This window comes from Electrona antarctica, assembly GCF_951216825.1.
Source record: "Electrona antarctica genome assembly, chromosome: 21".
Lineage (NCBI taxonomy): Eukaryota > Metazoa > Chordata > Actinopteri > Myctophiformes > Myctophidae > Electrona > Electrona antarctica.
Genome location: NC_136802.1, coordinates 10,690,039 through 10,713,286, shown reverse-complemented (window position 1 = coordinate 10,713,286; position 23,248 = coordinate 10,690,039). Strand labels below are relative to the sequence as shown.

General features: G+C 45.8%; 1 protein-coding gene across 1 annotated transcript in view; it reads right to left on the bottom strand.

Moving 5' to 3' along the window:
* The window catches only part of LOC306914191 (neurexin-2-like), an 847,936-nt gene that overhangs the window by 341,042 nt on the left and 483,646 nt on the right, over positions 1 to 23,248 (bottom strand). The window contains exon 15 of the mRNA XM_079491166.1: positions 6,161 to 6,334. Within this exon, the coding sequence (XP_079347292.1) occupies positions 6,161 to 6,334 (174 nt within the window). The remainder of the gene's footprint in view (positions 1 to 6,160; positions 6,335 to 23,248) is intronic.

Genomic DNA, 23,248 nt, shown 5'->3' with positions numbered 1-23,248 from the left:
TGAAGTATTGTGGCTTAAACATCTTTTCATTTTTAATGTAGTTTGTAAAGCAATCTTTTCTCCACAGACTATTTTCAGTTAGACTTTCCAATCAAAAACTTTGATAAAAGGTAGACCGTTGGGTTACAGGCCCAGCATATCTCAAGCAATTTTAACCCATTCAGGCCTGACCTCAAAATTTAAAAAAATTCTTCTAAATCCTCCAGTTTTCTGAAATAAATATTTTCACGATTTTTCAAAAAATAGCAGACCTACAAGCTCATAGCGCGCCACTCGGTGGCGCGCTATGAGCTTGTAGATCTTCTATTTTTCAATAGCTAAATTATAACAATGTTTAAAACACCAAAAGGGGTTTCCGCCCAAAATGGTATTGACTTGCAGGACAGAGTGAGCAGCTTTAGTCGTAGGCAGTGTTGTTTTTGGCAGATATTTTCTATTTTAGTTTTAGTCATAGTCTCTTGAATAGTTTTCATTTAGTTTTAGTCACATTTTAGTAACCCGGAATGTTTTAGTGTTAGTCTAGTTTTAGTCGACTAAATATCATAACATTTTAGTCGACTAAATCTACAGGTGATTTAATCGACTAAAATGTGTTTTGGCGGGCCTTGATGCCGTCGTACTCGTAATGGCTGATTTTACACTTGCTGAAAATAGCCGATCAACAAGCTGACAACGCGTCGCAGTGCGACGTGTGCTTGCAGATCTGCTATTTCAACATGCAACCAAGTGTAAAATGACGTGTCTTTTACTTATACTGGATCTCTTGTTCACAAGTCCCTTCCTAACATTTTATGTAGTTTTTATTTGTTGACAAAATCGACAGTATATTTAGTCATAGTTTAGTCACCATGGCTTCGTTTTTATTTTGTTTTTATGTAGTTTTTGTCTGTGAAAAAAGGTAGTCGACGAACATTTTTCGTCATAGTTTGTCGACGAAAACAACCCTGTCCGTAGGCGAAAGGGCCTTTCTGTGTGTCCTATAGGGTAGGTACCCTCACAAAAAACATGCAGTAATCCTGGTCTCTAAACTGTGGAACGCACTTCCCGTTGCAATCAGAACTGCAGCATCACTCCCGATCTTCCGCCGTAGTTTGAAAACCCACCTTTTCAGACTCCACCATGGCCCATAGCACTTACCCTACCCCCTTAGACAGCACTTTTTTAGACTTAGATAGCATTTGAAATAGACTTATAGCATGTCATGTAGACAGCACAATAACAGTACAGCATAGTATAATATATATGTTTAGCTTATATGTATAGTGTCATTATATATAGATATGTTCTAGTTACGTTCTTAGCTTACCCATGTTTCTTGATAAATGCTGTTTATATATGTGATGTATTCCCATGCTTTTTGTTCTTGCTTAATGTAAGTCGCTCTGGATTAAGAGCGTCTGCTAAATGCCTAAATTGTAAATTGTAAACTGCCTCCCCCTGGCCAGCCGGGGCGCCTGATGGAGGGGAAAATAACTGGTTGGAATAACGTGTTCCTTCCACGCGCTACGTCCAACCAGGGAAACTGTGAAGGAGCAACTTGGACACTCATGCATGAAGGAAGCATGAGTTCAACTCCGTTGCTCTCCCCAGGTTGGCGGAGGGTGTGTAGCGCCCAGGATCACATTAGATCATTGACACAGGGGTGAAAAATGGGTTACAAAATCGTGGGATAAAAATTATATTAAAAAAAAAACACTGTCCATAGGCTCACTTCACTTTACCCCTGACAATGAACACAGAGCGCTATAGACTCTCCTTCCTGCCAACCACCATCAGACTATACTATACAACACAATAACCTTCTCCCCCAATGCTTATGGTCCTGCTGTGTCTGTGGTCCTCGTATTGGTCTTGTCGTGATTGTGTCCATTTGTGTCCGATGTGTTTTGTTTGCTGTATTTTTTACATTATGCTGCTGTAACGTATCAATTTCCCTGCGGGGATAATAAAGTACATCTCATCTCATCTCAAAACCATGCTGGAATGAATGGGATCCACTGGAATCCTCAAAAAATACAACTATGGTATGATCTGGAACAGGGTGGGCAGAAATTGGAAAATGATTAAAAATATATTTTTTTTTAAATGTTCAGAAAAGTTAAAAATCACAAAAACACATTTTCTGATTTTCTCATTTTAAAAATGTTTTCAAAAATTGTGAAAATAGCTGATCTACAAGCTCACAGCGTGCCGAGATCCGACGCGTTGTGAGTTTGTCGTTATTTTCACTAACAGTATTTTAGAAAACAAAATAGGGTGTAAGTCAGGGGTCTTCAACGTATATTTTTTATTTCATTTTATTTATTTTCAGGCCAAGCCCCTGGTGTAAGTGGTTAAGATGGAGTCAGAAGTGGCTTGAATTTGTGCACGCGTGCGTGAGACTTAGTGCCTTTTTTCTGGTTTCATCCTCTTTGCAGATTTTGTATTGACCCGTGTATACTTTCGTTGAACTGTACCCATTTTACGGCTTGATGGCCCGGGTATCGGAGGAGACCCAAGGCTTTCTTCACCCTCCCAATGACTGATTGTGGGGGTTAGCAGAGATGGAGTACTTGTAGAGAGGCTGGGGAATTGGCTATACTAAATTGGGGAGAAAATGTTTTTCTTTTGTCTTGAAGGGGCATGTTTTGCACAATAACAGTCTTTTCATTGAATATGTCTGCCCACGATCTCTGATTCATACAGTAGGCTACGTTTGTTTACCTCAGTCACTGATACTAAAAGCTGATATTTTATTTTTATTTTTTCTATGTGTCACGATCCGTGACTATTTCTGCTGTGTTCTTGTGTTCTTAGTTTGTGTGTTTTAGTGTTGTGCTCTTATTTTGTAGTATTTAGTGTCCTGGTTTCCTTTGTGGTTATGGTTCCCTGTCTTGTCTCACCTGTGATTATTAGTTTGCTCCACCTGTGTCTTGTTGGTCTCTTAGCCTATCACTGTCTTGATTTTGAGTTTTGTTCACCTGTGCCCTGTTTTCCCTGTGTGTATTTATAGCCCTGGTTTTTTGAGTTCCTTGTCAGTTCATTGTTTAATGTCAAGTGTGATGCTGCTTGTTCCTGGACTTTGGTGAATAAAACCTCCTGCATTTTGACTTCTCTGCCTCTGCGCTTCCCTGTCCTGCATTTGGGTCCTACCTGTACCTTTTTGATTCGCACCGTGACAGAATGAACTGACCATTTTGGACCCAGCGGACATAGGTTTGGTTTTTGGATTTTTTGTTTTTTTGATTTTTGAAAGTGTTGAGCGAGCTGCTTTAGCCGTCCACCATGGCTGGTTTACCATTTTCATTTAAAGACTTTGGAGTTACAAGGGACATCTTTGATGAGGATCCCCAGTTCCTTGAGCAACTGGCAAAGTATTGGAGGCAGGACCGTGAATTTGCCCAGTATATGGGTTTTTTCAAATGGGAGAGTCGGGGAGCCATTTTTCCCCAGCTGCCTCCTCAAGAGGCAGTCCCATCGGCCTCCCCTGCTCTTCAGCCCACTACCTCTCCAGTTCTCCAGCCTGTTCTCCAGCCCAGCTCTCCGCCCAGCCTGCCTGGCCCTCCGCTGCCCGGCTCTCCGCCACCCAGCCTGCCTGGCCCTCCGCTGCCCGGCTCTCCGCCACCCAGCCTGCCTGGCCCTCTGCTGCCCGGCTCTCCGCCGCCCAGCCTGCCTGGCCCTCTGCTGCCCGGCTCTCCGCCGCCCAGCCTGCCTGGCCCTCTGCTGCCCGGCTCTCCGCCGCCCAGTCCTGCCTGACCCTCTGCTGCCCGGCTCTCCGCCGCCCAGCCTGCCTGGCCCTCTGCTGCCCGGCTCTCCGCCGCCCAGCCTGCCTGGCTCTCCGCTGCCCGGCTCTCCGCCGCCCAGCCTGCCTGGCCCTCCGCTGCCCGGCTCTCCGCCGCCCAGCCTGCCTGGCTCTCTGCTGCCCGGCTCTCTGCCGCCCAGCCTGCCTGGCCCTCTGCTGCCCGGCTATCCGCCGCCCAGCCTGCCTGGCCCTCTGCTGCCCGGCTCTCCGCCGCCCAGCCTGCCTGGCTCTCTGCTGCCCGGCTCTCCGCCGCCCAGCCTGCCTGGCTCTCCGCTGCCCTGCTCTCCGCCGCCTAGCCTGCCCGGCTCTCCGCTGCCGTTGCCCAGCCTGCCCAGCACCCATGAGCCCTTCCAACCAGCTGTCGCCATTGATGTCCTGCCTGCGCCCTCTGCACCGTCAACAGCCCGATCGGCTGACCTGCCAGAGCCCTCGTCAGTCATCTCCCATGGTGATCTCTGTCAGCCCAAGGTCTTGGAAGCTCTGGTCTTGGGCTTTCTGCTCGGCTGCTTCCTCCAACTGCCAGGTGCGGGCGATGGCTCTCCATGTCCAGAATCTGCAGCGTCCTCCTCTCCAGGGTGTGCAGCATCCTCCTCCTCTCCAGGGTGTGCAGCATCCTCCTCCTCTCCAGGGTGTGCAGCATCCTCCTCCTCTCCAGGGTGTGCAGCATCCTCCTCCTCTCCAGGGTGTGCAGCATCCTCCTCTCCAGGGTGTGCAGCATCCTCCTCGTCTCCAGGGTGTGCAGCATCCTCCTCGTCTCCAGGGTGTGCAGCATCCTCCTCGTCTCCAGGGTGTGCAGCATCCTCCTCGTCTCCAGGGTGTGCAGCATCCTCTTCTCCAGGGTGTGCAGCATCCTCCTCGTCCCCAGGGTGTGCAGCATCCTCCTCTGCAGTTCTGCTTGCAGCCCCGCCTGAAGCCCCGGCTCCAGAGCCTACGGATTCCCAGTCGTCTCCTCTAGTGTCATCCGTCTCGTCTCGGCCTCCGGGCCGACCACCTGATGACACCTCCGCCTCATCTCGGCCGTCCGGCCGTCCGCCAGACCACGCCTCTTCCTCCATCTCGTCCCGGCCTCCAGGCCGCCCTCCAGACGGCGCCTTCTTCTCCATCCGCCCCCCTGAAGTGCCCTGTTCTGTCCCCTCCCAGCCTCCAGGCCACCCACCTGAAGGCACCTACACTGCCCCTGTCCAGTCTTCAGCCTGCACATGTGGTGTCCTTGTCCCCAGACCCCTTTTTCTTGGTCCAGTGACAGTTTCCCTCCTCCGGACCCCCTCCACCCACCCTGCTCAGTGTTCTGGACAATGGTTTAGGGATGTCTGGAAGCCATCCCTTGAGGGGGAGGCACTGTCACGATCCGTGACTATTTCTGCTGTGTTCTTGTGTTCCTAGTTTGTGTGTTTTAGTGTTGTGCTCTTATTTTGTAGTATTTAGTGTCCTGGTTTCCTTTGTGGTTATGGTTCCCTGTCTTGTCTCACCTGTGATTATTAGTTTGCTCCACCTGTGTCTTGTTGGTCTCTTAGCCTATCACTGTCTTGATTTTGAGTTTTGTTCACCTGTGCCCTGTTTTCCCTGTGTGTATTTATAGCCCTGGTTTTTTGAGTTCCTTGTCAGTTCATTGTTTAATGTCAAGTGTGATGCTGCTTGTTCCTGGACTTTGGTGAATAAAACCTCCTGCATTTTGACTTCTCTGCCTCTGCGCTTCCCTGTCCTGCATTTGGGTCCTACCTGTACCTTTTTGATTCGCACCGTGACACTATGAACCTGTGACTTGACACCCATACTGTTATAAAACGGGAATAAAAAGATTTTGAAAAGAAATAACTGTACCCATTTTACAAACGAGTAGTTTTCAACCTTTTTCACATCAAGGCCCATTATTTGCTCAGCATTTGAGCCACGAACCACCATTTGATGAGATTTAGCCTCTCCGACCCAAAACTAAACAATATGTTGTTGTCGTTGGATAAGATATTGTCCAAGATTCCATGCTATATTGATGTTGGTATGATTAGGAGAGATCAACAAAACCGTTATAGGTGAAGGCGCGAAATAAAGAAACACGTTCGTTTCTCTAGGTGGACTGCTGCTGCATGTGTTTTCATTAAAATAAAGAAACTCAAACTTTATACAAGAGAGTGCAGATATTCCCTTTTTCCTTACGATTAGGAGAGATAGCAGGCAAACATTGATCAAAATAACACATTTTTCTACATTCTAATTGTGTCGACATCTTGTAGAAATGCAGATGTTTAACAATAAAGATCTTTAAGGGTCAATTTGGTTACCAACTCTCCATCATTTAGCTGGGGACCACATGGAACCCCCTCAAGGACCCCGGACCTACAAGCTGTTCATAACATTTTCCAATCCATTTTTTCAACTCACCGTCGCAGCCTCGTTCCACCTGCCCCACCTTGTGGAGGGCGTCTGCGATCAGGTCGGGGAGTCTCCCGTTGAGGTCCACTGAGGCCAGGCAGCCCTGGTATCCGTCCCGGGACGCGATCAGCTTGGGCAGATTGCTGTACATGTTCTTCGTCACGCCACCGATGTACAGCTCTCCTAGAAAAAAACAAAAACAAAACAAGCAAGCTGTCAAGAACAGTAAGTTGCGTTCAGACTTGGATATAGGTAGAGCGGCGTGATTACATACAAAGTAACCCCGGCTGGAAAAATCCAACTGAAGCGATGTTCGCTTCCACCCCGACTCCACCCATCGCGTCCTGGCAGGCAATCAGCGTTGATGTTGTCCGGAACCCCGGACATGTTTTGGCTGTTTAGTTTTATTGATGGCCAGGACGCAACGGTGGACAAAACAATATACAAACCCTTTGCAAAGACATACGTATACGCATAATATTCCACTGTTAGGTTCTTAGATTACGTATGATTCATGATGACTAGTATTTTGATGTATTTCCATGATTTTGTTCTTGAACTAATTTTGCTGCTCATGAATGATATAGGAGGAGGAATTACGTTAAATATATTGAACCGAGAACTGCAGTCTTGGGTGAACTAGCGAGTCCATTTGGTTACACTCTCAAATTTAACTAACTGTGTCTACAGCCAATCGGCACGCAACGTGAGCGAAGGGACTTTGTTTTTTTTTAAACAACGCTAACCTGCGCGACCAAAGTGAAGCATTAAGGGACTGGAAACAATGATATATCTTCAGGTTTGAATGCACCTGTAGACCCCAAGGGGCCAGTGAGGCTCTTCAACGTTGAAGCACTGGGCCCTAGTGGTAGGAGGAGGGACTACAGGCGGACCCGTGGATTAATGACCGGGAAACCCCGTGCAGCTGGGCTTTAACATTGAGCGCTCGGTTGCACTTCCGCATTGGACCACCAAAATGTGGTGGTCCAATGCGGAAGTAGACGTTTTGAGACGGTCCTTCCGGGTGCTTCAAAACGCCACTGAGCAACTTCCACTGACATGAATAGCGGAGGGGGTGGAGCTTCGCGCCAGATCAGTCTCTATCCTTCTTTATACTCTATGGTAGACCCTGTATGATTGAGCAGAGTCAGACAACGTGACGCAACCTTGAGCTACCTCTGCTATCTTCAGCGAAGGCTTTCCCCAAAAATTCAGATGCTGGGGTTTAACTGGTACAGGCCACATGTTCAGCCACGGTTACAAGGATGTTTTTTATCACTGTTCTGTGCAGTAAATGAAAGAATTGTGTTAAAGGTTTCATGACATGCTGGTTTTACGAAACATTAAAAGTCTTATCACTGTCGTTCAAATGTGTATTAACCCGTTTTGGGCGGGAACCACTTTTGGTGTTTCAAGGATTACTTTAGCTATGGAAAAATAGCAGATCTACAAGCTCATAGCGCGGCACCGAGTGCCGCGCTACGAGCTTGTAGGTCTGCTATTTTAGAAAAATCGTGAAAATGTGGCGCAAATCTTTATATATATTCTTTAAGAGCGAACGTTTTTAACTCAAATCTTTGCTTCTGGGGGGTCCCTGGAACGATATATTTTCAGATAGAGGTCGGCGGCCAATTACATATATTTTTGGAGTTTGTTGACATGAAAACTGAGACCGAAAACTTTTAGAAGGCATTTGTAGAATCGTCCTCAGGTCGAAATGGGTTAAAATGTTTTAACTGGCAAATCCGCTCCAGTGTGCCTCTCTTTAATGGAGACAAATAAAATGAAAACCCCCTGCGGGTGTTGCTGTTGAGGGATTTTTGGCCTGTCAATCATCACCTCTTCATCCACACCACATGTATGAAACTCTATGTGAATATTCGTTACATGTTGTGATTCATTATTATGACTCATAATGAATCATGCTTAATTAATAATGTATGAGCACGTTTTCACATTACAGTTACTACTACTCTTTAAATTACAGTTTTTCAATTACAATTACATTTCTTTTTTTATTGACTTTTATTAAATCAGGGAAGACCATTGAGAGCATGCTCCCTTTTGCAAGGACGCCCTTGAGTACAACATGATCACACATACAAAACAACAAGGTGAAATATAGATGAGCAATATTAAAAAGAGCATATAATGCCAATACACTGGGGCTAGAGAGAGAGAGAGAGAGAGAGAGAGGCTAAAAATGACTGTGGTTTGGGTTTTTATTATATTTGTTGTATAAATCAAACATCATACATAATGCACGTGGTTTTCTGTTAATGTTGACACTAATATTACGTCAAAAATAATAAAAATAAAAAATAGTTATTCCACCAGTGTTCTTGTGTTTAGAACACTGTACGTAGTGAGATATTAGTGTTGTAGCCTAGTGGTAACAGTCCGTGACGCATATGTATTATTTCACCTGGCGCCGCTAGTTCGAATCCCGGATTATAGGCTACAACATTTTGTCAAATAAATGCATACCAAAGTAGCCAATAAATATATATGGTATTAAAATGTGTTGCATCCTCAAGTAGTGCCTTAAATGACTCTATAGAGACCAGTTTGTCCAGTTTCAGAGAGTCCCGGATTTTCTTCCATTTGTCTGGAGCGTAAAAGAGGAGAGCAGTCTTTCCTTGTTCACTGTTCATTCGAGCGGTTCCCACAAAATACTATTACTGTTTATCCCATTGCATTGTTGTCTGATAATTTAGAACCCTCGCTGAACACAACAACATACAACAACTGTGTGTCAAACCCATCCTATAATAGTATGCGTCACTGGAAAGCAATTTAAGAAACTATGTGCAAATCGATTTTTTCAGAAGATGTTATTATTTTTTAATGCATCCTCTTCCTGAGCTGGCATAAATATATTGTGATATATTTGATATTCTTTTCCAGCGGGCTGGCCTGTCTGTCAGATCCAAGGTAATGAAAAGGCGCCTGAGAGCCGCACTGCTCATAATATTCAACAGCCAGCTGTGATCGAAATACATAAATCAAAAAACTGACTGCGGTCCGGTCGGCTCTCACTCTCTGTTGACCATTTAGCACCATTCAAAAGTGATGCAAAAATAATATAAAAGAAAATAGGGGTCACGGTGGCACAGTCGGTAGTGCTGTCACCTCACAGCTAGAAGGTCCTGGGTTCGATTCCCGCTGGGGACGCTGTGGGCGTGTTCTCTCCTCCGCGTCATCAGTGCCCATATACTTGAGGTGGGGTTTGGCGAAAGGGCCAGGGAGTTTGCATGTTCTCCCCGTGTCCCCTAGGGTACGTACCCTCACAAAAAACATGCAGTAATCCTGGTCTCTAAACTGCCTCCCCCTGGCCGGCCGGGGCACCTGATGGAGGGGAAAAGGAACTGATAATAACATGTCCCTTCCACGCGCTACGTCCAACCAGTGAAACTCCACCCTGTCAGGTGAAAAGAAGCGGCTTAGACTCCTCATGAATAGAAGGAAGCATGAGGTCAGTCCGTTGCTCTCCTCAGGTTGGCAACATTTGAAAAGGAACACCCAGCACAAAGTCATAAATAATAGAACTGACATTGCAAGCTAATTAATGAATTAACGGACAGCGTTCAGAAGGTTTCTTTTCAGAAACGCTCTTTCGTTTTAACCATGATTAATAAAATCCTATACACGACCTTACTAGAAAAAAAAAAACACTTTTCCATCCTGCCAAAAGAACACGTCCGCTTTCAAAGTTCAAAGTAATGAAAATGCACACTGGGTATCTGCTCGCTCGGTACAAGAGTATTTTTCTTTTAATAAGGCAGGGTTCAAAGTAAAAAAGGGTTTCAACACGCCTTTTTCTTTCTTGTTCTTTCCTGTGTACCGGCTACACATGTTATACCATTAAAGGACATGTGATCAAAACAACATCACTTCAAAGGTTTGAGGCATATTATGACCGCCCCGAGGTCCAGAGCTAGTTTACCTTCCTCTCCTGGCATCACACAACTAGGCCTATAGCTAGATGTAGGGGGCAGAGGCACCACACAACTAGGCCTATAGCATCACAGATGTAGGGAGCAGAGGCATCACACAACTAGGCCTATAGCTAGATGTAGGGGGCAGAGGCATCACACAACTAGGCCTATAGCTAGATGTAGGGGGTAGAGACATCACACAATTAGGCCTATAGCTAGATGTAGGGGGCAGAGACATCACAACTAGGCCTATAGCTAGATGTAGGGGACAGAGACATCACACAACTAGGCCTATAGCTAGATGTAGGGAGCAGAGGCATCACAACTAGGCCTATAGCTAGATGTAGGGAGCAGAGACATCACACAACTAGGCCTATAGCTAGATGTAGGGGGCAGAGGCATCACAACTAGGCCTATAGCTAGATGTAGGGGTAGAGACATCACACAACTAGGCCTATAGCTAGATGTAGGGAGCAGAGACATCACACAACTAGGCCTATAGCTAGATGTAGGGGGCAGAGGCATCACAACTAGGCCTATAGCTAGATGTAGGGGGCAGAGACATCACACAACTAGGCCTATAGCTAGATGTAGGGAGCAGAGGCATCACAACTAGGCCTATAGCTAGATGTAGGGGGCAGAGGCATCACAACTAGGCCTATAGCTAGATGTAGGGGGCAGAGGCATCACAACTAGGCCTATAGCTAGATGTAGGGGGCAGAGGCATCACAACTAGGCCTATAGCTAGATGTAGGGAGCAGAGACATCACACAACTAGGCCTATAGCTAGATGTAGGGGGCAGAGGCATCACAACTAGGCCTATAGCTAGATGTAGGGAGCAGAGACATCACACAACTAGGCCTATAGCTAGATGTAGGGAGCAGAGGCATCACAACTAGGCCTATAGCTAGATGTAGGGGGCAGAGACATCACAACTAGGCCTATAGCTAGATGTAGGGGGCAGAGACATCACAACTAGGCCTATAGCTAGATGTAGGGGGCAGAGACATCACACAACTAGGCCTATAGCTAGATGTAGGGGGCAGAGGCATCACAACTAGGCCTATAGCTAGATGTAGGGAGCAGAGGCATCACACAACTAGGCCTATAGCTAGATGTAGGGGACAGAGACATCACAACTAGGCCTATAGCTAGATGTAGGGAGCAGAGACATCACAACTAGGCCTATAGCTAGATGTAGGGAGCAGAGGCATCACAACTAGGTCTATAGCTAGATGTAGGGAGCAGAGACATCACAACTAGGCCTATAGCTAGATGTAGGGAGCAGAGGCATCACACAACTAGGCCTATAGCTAGATGTAGGGAGCAGAGGCATCACACAACTAGGCCTATAGCTAGATGTAGGGAGCAGAGGCATCACAACTAGGCCTATAGCTAGATGTAGGGAGCAGAGGCATCACAACTAGGCCTATAGCTAGATGTAGGGAGCAGAGGCATCACAACTAGGCCTATAGCTAGATGTAGGGAGCAGAGGCATCACACAACTAGGCCTATAGCTAGATGTAGGGAGCAGAGGCATCACAACTAGGCCTATAGCTAGATGTAGGGGGCAGAGACATCACAACTAGGCCTATAGCTAGATGTAGGGGGCAGAGACATCACACAACTAGGCCTATAGCTAGATGTAGGGGGCAGAGGCATCACAACTAGGCCTATAGCTAGATGTAGGGGGCAGAGGCATCACACAACTAGGCCTATAGCTAGATGTAGGGGGCAGAGGCATCACAACTAGGCCTATAGCTAGATGTAGGGAGCAGAGGCATCACAACTAGGCCTATAGCTAGATGTAGGGAGCAGAGGCATCACAACTAGGCCTATAGCTAGATGTAGGGGGCAGAGGCATCACAACTAGGCCTATAGCTAGATGTAGGGAGCAGAGGCATCACAACTAGGCCTATAGCTAGATGTAGGGGGCAGAGACATCACAACTAGGCCTATAGCTAGATGTAGGGAGCAGAGACATCACAACTAGGCCTATAGCTAGATGTAGGGGGCAGAGGCATCACACAACTAGGCCTATAGCTAGATGTAGGGGGCAGAGACATCACAACTAGGCCTATAGCTAGATGTAGGGAGCAGAGGCATCACAACTAGGCCTATAGCTAGATGTAGGGGGCAGAGACATCACAACTAGGCCTATAGCTAGATGTAGGGGACAGAGGCATCACACAACTAGGCCTATAGCTAGATGTAGGGGAGCAGAGGCATCACACAACTAGGCCTATAGCTAGATGTAGGGGGCAGAGGCATCACACAACTAGGCCTATAGCTAGATGTAGGGGGCAGAGGCATCACACAACTAGGCCTATAGCTAGATGTAGGGGGCAGAGGCATCACAACTAGGCCTATAGCTAGATGTAGGGAGCAGAGGCATCACAACTAGGCCTATAGCTAGATGTAGGGGGGCAGAGACATCACAACTAGGCCTATAGCTAGATGTAGGGGACAGAGGCATCACACAACTAGGCCTATAGCTAGATGTAGGGAGCAGAGGCATCACACAACTAGGCCTATAGCTAGATGTAGGGAGCAGAGACACCACAACTAGGCCTATAGCTAGATGTAGGGAGCAGAGGCATCACACAACTAGGCCTATAGCTAGATGTAGGGGGCAGAGGCATCACAACTAGGCCTATAGCTAGATGTAGGGAGCAGAGGCATCACAACTAGGCCTATAGCTAGATGTAGGGAGCAGAGACATCACACAACTAGGCCTATAGCTAGATGTAGGGGACAGAGGCATCACACAACTAGGCCTATAGCTAGATGTAGGGAGCAGAGACATCACAACTAGGCCTATAGCTAGATGTAGGGAGCAGAGGCATCACAACTAGGCCTATAGCTAGATGTAGGGAGCAGAGGCATCACAACTAGGCCTATAGCTAGATGTAGGGAGCAGAGACATCACAACTAGGCCTATAGCTAGATGTAGGGAGCAGAGACATCACACAACTAGGCCTATAGCTAGATGTAGGGGACAGAGGCATCACACAACTAGGCCTATAGCTAGATGTAGGGAGCAGAGGCATCACACAACTAGGCCTATAGCTAGATGTAGGGAGCAGAGACATCACACAACTAGGCCTATAGCTAGATGTAGGGGGCAGAGACATCACAACTAGGCCTATAGCTAGATGTAGGGAGCAGAGGCATCACACAACTAGGCCTATAGCTAGATGTAGGGGACAGAGGCATCACACAACTAGGCCTATAGCTAGATGTAGGGGACAGAGGCATCACACAACTAGGCCTATAGCTAGATGTAGGGGACAGAGGCATCACACAACTAGGCCTATAGCTATATGTAGGGGGCAGAGGCATCACACAACTAGACCTATAGCTAGATGTAGGGGGCAGAGGCATCACAACTAGGCCTATAGCTAGATGTAGGGAGCAGAGGCATCACAACTAGGCCTATAGCTAGATGTAGGGAGCAGAGACATCACAACTAGGCCTATAGCTAGATGTAGGGAGCAGAGGCATCACAACTAGGCCTATAGCTAGATGTAGGGGACAGAGACATCACACAACTAGGCCTATAGCTAGATGTAGGGAGCAGAGACATCACAACTAGGCCTATAGCTAGATGTAGGGAGCAGAGACATCACAACTAGGCCTATAGCTAGATGTAGGGGACAGAGGCATCACAACTAGGCCTATAGCTAGATGTAGGGGACAGAGACATCACACAACTAGGCCTATAGCTAGATGTAGGGAGCAGAGACATCACAACTAGGCCTATAGCTAGATGTAGGGGACAGAGGCATCACAACTAGGCCTATAGCTAGATGTATGGAGCAGAGGCATCACACAACTAGGCCTATAGCTAGATGTAGGGAGCAGAGACATCACACAACTAGGCCTATAGCTAGATGTAGGGGACAGAGGCATCACAACTAGGCCTATAGCTAGATGTATGGAGCAGAGGCATCACAACTAGGCCTATAGCTAGATGTAGGGAGCAGAGGCATCACAACTAGGCCTATAGCTAGATGTAGGGGGCAGAGGCATCACAACTAGGCCTATAGCTAGATGTAGGGGACAGAGGCATCACAACTAGGCCTATAGCTAGATGTAGGGAGCAGAGACATCACAACTAGGCCTATAGCTAGATGTAGGGAGCAGAGACATCACACAACTAGGCCTATAGCTAGATGTAGGGAGCAGAGACATCACAACTAGGCCTATAGCTAGATGTAGGGAGCAGAGACATCACAACTAGGCCTATAGCTAGATGTAGGGGGCAGAGACATCACAACTAGGCCTATAGCTAGATGTAGGGAGCAGAGACATCACAACTAGGCCTATAGCTAGATGTAGGGGACAGAGGCATCACAACTAGGCCTATAGCTAGATGTAGGGGACAGAGACATCACACAACTAGGCCTATAGCTAGATGTAGGGAGCAGAGACATCACAACTAGGCCTATAGCTAGATGTAGGGGACAGAGGCATCACAACTAGGCCTATAGCTAGATGTATGGAGCAGAGGCATCACACAACTAGGCCTATAGCTAGATGTAGGGAGCAGAGACATCACAACTAGGCCTATAGCTAGATGTAGGGGGCAGAGACATCACACAACTAGGCCTATAGCTAGATGTAGGGGACAGAGGCATCACAACTAGGCCTATAGCTAGATGTAGGGGGCAGAGACATCACAACTAGGCCTATAGCTAGATGTAGGGGGCAGAGACATCACACAACTAGGCCTATAGCTAGATGTAGGGAGCAGAGACATCACAACTAGGCCTATAGCTAGATGTAGGGGGCAGAGACATCACACAACTAGGCCTATAGCTAGACGTAGGGAGCAGAGACATCACACAACTAGGCCTATAGCTAGATGTAGGGAGCAGAGGCATCACACAACTAGGTCTATAGCTAGATGTAGGGGACAGAGACATCACACAACTAGGTCTATAGCTAGATGTAGGGGACAGAGGCATCACACAACTAGGTCTATAGCTAGATGTAGGGGACAGAGGCATCACACAACTAGGCCTATAGCTAGATGTAGGGAGCAGAGGCATCACAACTAGGCCTATAGCTAGATGTAGGGGAGCAGAGGCATCACAACTAGGCCTTTCATGACGACGCCAGGCCCAGGAAATGAATCACAATGCATTTTTCCCAAAGACATTTCAAAAAGTATTTATTTAAAGACCTTTTAAGCTTCGTACGAAGCCAACTCGGGTCGTGACAAATCATGACAACACACAATATTTTGCACCAAACAAATAATTACATAGAAGAAAAACAACAAAAGAAGTGTTGTAACCTACCGTCTACTACTTTCTACTTTCTAATTGGCCCGAAAAATTGTGTTTGTTGTCATGATTTGTCACGACAAGAGTTGACTTTGTCCGTGGCGTAAACGTCTTTAAATAAATACTTTCTGAAATGTCTATGAGGAAAATGAACGGAGAATCATTTCCTGGGCCCTGGTAGGGGGCGGGACTGCGACGCTCTATAGCTAGATGTACTTTCTCCTATTTTTCTGTGTGAAATTTGAAAAAGGAATAAACATCCGAGTCGTGGGAAAAAAAGAGAAAGACACATTTTGCACATTTAGAATCATCCTGTCTGGCTTATTATAGCATCCAGCCCCAAGCATTGGGATGAGGATGACACTTGATGCTTTAATAGCTAGATTCACACGCTATAAGCCCATCCGTACTCCCTTGGGAGAGAGGGGATTAAATCATGTACTGTATACAGGGCAGCAGCTGTGTTGCATTGGAGATAGCCGTGTCGAAGCCTCAGCATGAAGATGGAGTTGAGATCTGTGGACTTTGAGTTTAAAACATAATTAAGGTCTCCGTCTGTAACAAAAAAAGGCAGAGAACATTTCCATCAATTGTTTTAAGGCCAATTACTGTACCTTCCCCCTCTCACTGTCTCACTGTCTGTGTCTCCCTCTCTTTCTCTCTCAGCCTTCTGTTCCAGTGAGCTTTGCAGAAAATGCCAAGCGAAATTATGGAAAAACACAAAGGCCTTTGATGAGAGTGTGCAAAAAAAACAAAACACAATTTGAAATGCTCTGGGCATTTCTCATCGTGGCAGATCCTACTTTAACCTTTTACTTTGGGGTGGGGGGGGGGGGGGGGGGGGACACGTCCCCTGGGGACCCTTAGCCCATCTAAAATCTAAAATAGGGTCAAACTATACATTATATATAGGGTTCGATTTTCTTATCCCCCCTATGGCAGACCATTTTTTTGCCATTTACCATTGGGGAAGTGATTCATCCATGCTTCTTCTATAATTACGAGTTTACCGTGTCACAACCAGAAAAATGCTGATTTCGAGAGCAACTTTGCGACTCCTGCTGCACTCTGAGACGCAATGAGCCCACTAGGTCAATTACCTGTGGACTTGGTGTAATAGCTACGAGTCAATGATGTTTGCCAGCTTCTTCCTAGAATTAATGTGCGCTCGACACTTCATATTTCTCGGCCCCGCGCATCGAGCGATTATAAATCGATAGTGAATTCATTAGCCATCTAACTGAAAGATGCTCTCAAGTCGTTGTTCGGAATCACTTAGCAAATATGAAACCCCTGATACTGTGTGGATCCTGGAAAAGAGAAGATAATACACTTTTTTGTTGTCAGCAGTTGCCTGGATGAAATGTTTGCGATGACAGACTTCCTGCTGATACAGTAACACAGGATTTATCCTCATGAAGCCTAGGATTCAGCCCAGCTATTTTATACGGTAGGCATGTTATACCATGCAATGGAAATAGGTAGGCAAAACATACCAGATCTACAAGCTCGCAACGCAATACCTTGTGAGGCTGTAAGATCTGCTATTTGGCGAAGAGATTTAGTGTAAAGGGAAGAAATAATGTTTTCAAATATGTGCCTTTTAGCTGTAATGTAACCCAAATGTCTAGATTTTGGTTAATAAAACAAGAGCTAAGATGTAGCAGAAAAATAAACCTAATTGGAATACAGAGCTTGGTAAACACACAGGATAGATAAAAAATAATAACCTTTGTTTTAAAGTTCACTTCCTCTCCTCCACAATTTGTGTGTGGTTGGATCTCCTTTTCTTTCTTTTGTTTTAACTCTCTCTACAGAATCATTCATTTAATGGAAACCACCTTCCCTCATGTGACCTCTGAACTCCCCTCCCTCCTATTTGAGAACAATGCACTCTGGGCTCAGATTCTGAGCTCTTTAGCTGTCCGCTGGAAATTCTGAGATGTGTGTGTAAAGCTCACAGGGCAAATGAAAAGTGGACCTTTTGAGGCAGTTTTCTCAGCTCTCTGTATCTCTGGAAGACATCATTATACCTTGAAAAATGGTGGGTCAAACTGCACAACCAATGCTAATTTGATTCCCTGCTCATGATTCACTGCTTAATGAAATTAATAAACAAAAAATGCAAAAAATGTTAGACTTGGCTCGATTCAAAATCAGTCACACTTGTCCTTGTGCAATAAGTAGGCATACACAATTTCCAGGGATCAATATGTATTTTATCTTAAAATGTTAGAACCATAGTGCCTTTATCCAAGGCGCTTTACGTAGATTGTGCATTACATTCACCCATTCACACACCGATGGCAGCGGAAACCATGCAAGGCACCAACCTGCACATCAGGAGCAATTAGGGGTTCAGTGTCTTGCTCAAGGACACTTCGACACTAACTCTGGGGATGCCCGGGTTCGAACTGGCAACCTTGCAGTTACAATATCCGGCCACTCTGTCCCTGACCCACCGCTGCCATGTTTCCATTTTAACCCATTCTGGACGGGAACCCCTTTTAGGTGTTTTAAGAATTATGTCATGCTTTAGCTGTTGAAAAATAGCAGATCTACAAGCCTATGAGCTTGTAGATCTGCTATTTTTGAAAAATCGTGAAAATGTGGCACACATCTTTGTATATACTGTATTCTTTCAGAGCGAACGTTTTTAAATGTTTGTTTTTTTGTGGCTTTCGCCTTTATTTTATATTTTTTATGGAGGGACAGACAGTAGGCTGACAGGAAAATGGGGAGAGAGATGGGGGGGAAGACATGCAGTAAAGGCCGTCGGGATCGGGAGTCGAACCCGCGGCACACTGCCAGACTGGATTACCAGCCAAGGTGCCTGGACCACTGAGCCATGGCCCAGGCAGAGCGAACGTTTTTAACTCATACATTTGCTTCTGGGGGGGGTCCCTAGAACTACATATTTTCAGGTTACATATATTTTGGGGGTCCTTGACATGAAAATGTTTGAGAACCACTAACATAGAAAAATAGGGTTTTTCAGAAAACTGTCAGGATTTAGAAGACATTTGTAGAATCGTCGACAGGTCTAAATGGTTTAAAGAGATTCAAGATTGCTTTATTTGTCATTCTTTCCAACTGCAGCAGCAGAAAAAAACGAAATTACGTTTCTCCTAGTTAAAAGACGGACACTCTACCACAAGGCCACTGAGCTGGTAGAGTGTCCGCCCTGAGACTGGGAGGTCGGGGTTCATACCAAAGACTGTAAAAATGGGACCCAATGCCTCCCTGCTTGACACTCAGCGACAAGGGTTGGATTGGGGGTAAGTCCCTGCGACATACTAGCGTCATGTCCAGGGGGTGTACTTGTACATCAAGCTGCCTCACGCTACAGAAACAGGAGATAGGCTCCTGCCCTATGGGCCTCATGGCTCGGTAAGGCTACTTAGTTAAAAGACAACACAGGCTCATACAATAATAAATATATCAAGTGCAAGACAATACTCTGTAATATAAATAAGTCCTAAAAAACTACAGGAGTCCATAAAAAAGATAAATAGAATAAGAAAAAAAAGACCTGTGGTGCTGCTGGCAGTGGTTGGTTGATTTGCCAATGTTGGGCATTTATTTAATTTATTGGATTGATTTTGTTTCTATGCGTGTTCTTTGTTTGTTGTACCAGTCAAGTGGATACAGTATGGCTCTGAAGGGCTTTCTATTCTACTACAGTAACATCCAGCAACTTTGGAGAAAAAAAAACCAAACACAAAACGTTAGAATTATGGAGATAAGAGGTTTACAGCCCGACAGCGACAAGTTGAAGGAATTATGCAAGGTTAATGCCATTCAAAACTGGGCAATTCTCTTGCTTCTTTGGAGTGCATAAATTTGCACCTGTTTTGGCTATCCATGGAGACATTAGATCAGAGCCTTGTATAATTAGGCGGAAATGGAAAAGCTTAACTAGTATGCCAGATACTGTAGACAGTACAGCATGATTGTTTGTGCAGATAAAAAAAAGGTTATCATCCATATGCAATTATATAAATCCATACATAGTGTGCAAGTTTAATAGGCCTACAATACAGCCTGATGCAACCCTTCAACCCCTCCGGCTCACCCAGTTCAGAGAACACATGCAGGGAAGCGGTCAGAAGTATAGGGCTTTAAGCAACTAGTCGACTATTCAACTAGTCGACTAGTAAATTACCTTGTTGGCACTAGTTGACTAGTTTTTGTAGGCCTCAAGATCAGCTACATTATAGTTATAGTCACCAATGTACAATGTTTTTAAATGTACAAATATTAAAAATATTTTCTTTTGAGTGGTGCAACCACTCCAAGGAACAGCAATGTCCGTGTTAACCTATGTGTTAACCTATGTGTGTGGCTATGTGCGTGGCTATGAGTACCAGTAGGGGCAAAAGCGGCGCTGTTGTGCCAGAAACAGAGAGAGAGAGATAGTGCTGCACTTTTGCCTAGTGCTAATTAGAGAGAGAGAGAGAGAGAGGGGGGGGGGGGGGGCAGGGGGGGGGGGGGGGGGGGAGAGGGGAGTTGCACCACTCAGTTCACACAGGTGTGATTTTTGAGTGGTGCAACCGCTCCAAGGAACAGCAATGTCCATGTTAACCTATGTGACTATGTGTTAACCTATGTGACTATGTGACTATGAGTACCAGTAGGGGCAAAAGTGGCGCTGTTGTGCCAGAAACAGAGAGAGATAGTGTTGCACTGTTGCCTAGTGCTAATTACAGAGAGAGAGAGAGAGAGAGAGAGAGAGAGGCAGGGGGAGAGGGGAGTTGCACCACCATGTTTTACTTAATAGGTAGTTAAACAACTAGTCGACTAGTAAACTAGGCAACTAGTTAAAACAAAGTGTGGAATGGATGCGCTATTGACACTGCTGTTACTGCACCTGCATTTTCCTCTGGGGAGCAATGCATGTTTTCTTATCTCATCTTAACTCATCTTAGCTTCATGCAGCAACAGCTGTGACCTTTTGGTATTATTATCTACAAAAGGGTGTGTCTGAATCATATACTTGGTAGGACTTTATATGAAGGTCACGCAAGCGCATTAAAATCAAAGTGTTTGTAATACATTACCGACATGACCTCCATAGATGGTGTTACCGTCTTTGTATGAGGTTAGCTCCAATCTCCAATGTAAATGACATTGAGGTAATAATTATGCTACATTGTGGGCCACAGGCAGGCCATCATTATGCATGTCATGATTGTTAGATAATTGCCTGATTGCAATTAGTTTTGCATAATCGTCATAATTGTTCCCGTGTTGAAAAATGTTCATGCATTCACATGTTTGGCACATATTCAATGCCAAAAGACACAATTAAAACGCCATTAATTGTGTGACAATTAAACAACTTGAAAGCGTGATAGTCCTATCCATTCATCATGCTAGTTTGCCAGAAAGTAGTAAGTAGCCTTGCCGAGCCATGGGGCCCATAGGGCAGGAGCCCATCTCCTGTTTCTGTAGCGTGAGGCAGCTTCATGTACAACTAACTACAAGTACACCCCCTGGACATGACGCTAGTATGTCGCAGGGACTTCCCAATCCAACCCTCGATGCTGAGTGTCAAGCAGGGAGGCACTGGGTTCCATTTTTAGAGTCTTTGGTATGACCCAGCCGGGGATTGAACCCCGACCTCCCAGTCTCAGGGCGGACACTCTAACCACAAGGCCACTGAGCTGGTTAGTTTGCCAGAAAACTGAACCAATATGACCGTGTTGACCTTATGCACACCGCAGCCATGTTGAGCTATTGACCTTAACAAGCAGGCCCCATCTCAGTTCCGTTCATAAAGTGTGATGTGACTCTGTGGTAGCCTTCTGTTGGCATTGTTTTTTTTTTGTCATTGTACTGTGTGATCTGTTTGTTTGTTTGTATGTGTTTTCTGTATCCTGATGACTGCTGTGCACAAAACAAATTTCCGAAAGGATCTATGCACACCACAGCCACGTTGAGCTATTGACCTCATGCACACCACAGCCATGTTGCCAGCAAGGTGCAATTTCCCATTGACAGCCAATACATCCAAACAGAAAAGTCCTATCTGATCGAATTAAACATCAAACTCACCAACATTGCAGCTGTATGAAAAGCTTGAATTGTCCTCTTTCCATCTGCAAAGTGTTTGTTTCATAAAGATCACACCTGTGTGAAGTGAGCGGTGCAACTGTACCGTGTGGGGGTCCGCAGGGGGGGGGGGTCCCTGCCACATCGAGACCCCCAGGAACGCGCCCAGGGGGCCGGCGAGCCTTCCCGCGTCCGAAACGGTTGAGAAGTGACAGAGTTACCGTGTTGCAGCTTTCCATGCTCGGACGCGTACTGTACGTACACACAGCTGCGTAATGGAGCGGAGGCACCGCTCAGAAATCCGCTACAATCTGTATTTGGCTGCGGACCCCCCCCATCTGAAAATATGTTGTTCCATGGACCTCCCAGAAGCTAATATTTGAGTTAAAATCGAATATATTCAAAGAACTGTGCCACCTTTTCACGATTTTTCATGAATAGCAGATCTACAAGCTTGAAGCGCAGCACTCGGTGCCGCGCTATGAGCTTGTAGATCATAGGCGGGGTGGCGGTGGGAGCAATAACAACAACTAGGAATGCATAAGCAGAGGAAGGAACGCAGCAGGAATCCAGTCTTAGGTGAGCTTAAAAGGTATATTCAGTGATTTCACTTCATTCAAATATCACTTCTTTTTTTGTTTTGTTGTGATAATCCTCCCTACTATAGAGTGTCCTGACCATATAAGGAGTTCCTCCCTGTCCCCAGTTAACCCCTGGGGGTCAAAAAACCTTAGGTTTCGTTTCTGGCTAGGTGGCAAAGCCTTCATCCAATCAGGATAGAGAGGGGCCTTCCGCCAATCATGATCGAGCGGGGCGGGCCTTGGCGTGTGTGCTGTTGGCCTGTTGCGTGTCTCCCCACTGTAGTGCGTGCATGTGCACATCTTGTTACCGGGGTGGAACGGGTTTTTTTTCCAAAATCACTGAATTCTCCTTTAAATATCGCGCCCAATTGGTCCGCTGATTGCCACGTGGGTCTTGCATAAGACTGGAGTATATCTGACTGAACTAACTCCGCAAGCTATACGTATCATTACTGAAATTAAATCATGGAGGTCCCCAATGAAACCTAGTGTCTGTATTCATGAGCATCATGTCATAACACACTGTGTCGGGACTAGGTCAGCTATTTTCTGGTGAAAATATATTATGGTGCAGAGGGGGGGGGGGGGGGGGGGGGGGAGAGAATGAACTCAAATAGTAACTAGAAAAAGTGCACAGGTCTCCACCAGGAGGATAGGACTGTGTGAGATGTTTGGCAAAATGTTTAGGAGTAATATAAACATGTTTGCATTTGATGGCAATTGGATGATTTGAGGCATTTTGTTCCAAAAATGTGTTTTGCTAAAATCAACCTGTTGGTGGTGCTATAACAGGCCAATGTGAAAAGGGTGGGATATATTCCTCAGCCTAGTAAGAAAATGTGTGAAAGATTTCACGTAAATTGCATGCTGCGTTCATGATTTGAGGCTTTTGTTCAAAACGGGGCAATCTTGCAAACTGTGAAAGCCAATTATAGCCAATTAGGATGGAATATGAAATATCGGACAGATCCGACTTGAGCACATGACCATAGAGATACTGTGTAACGATTTGTGAGATTTTTGGACAGAATCTGGAGGAGTAATATGGAGGAGTAATATAAAAGTAATATAAGTAATATAAAAACAAGTCGGCCTCCTGGTGGCGCTATAAAAGGCAGATGCGGAAAATGCAGGTCAAAGGTTTGTCCTTGGCCTCTAGGGAGTGTGCATGCAACGTTTCACGCAGATCGGTGCAGTTTTAGGTAAAAAAGGTGAAAAGCTGCCTCATGGTA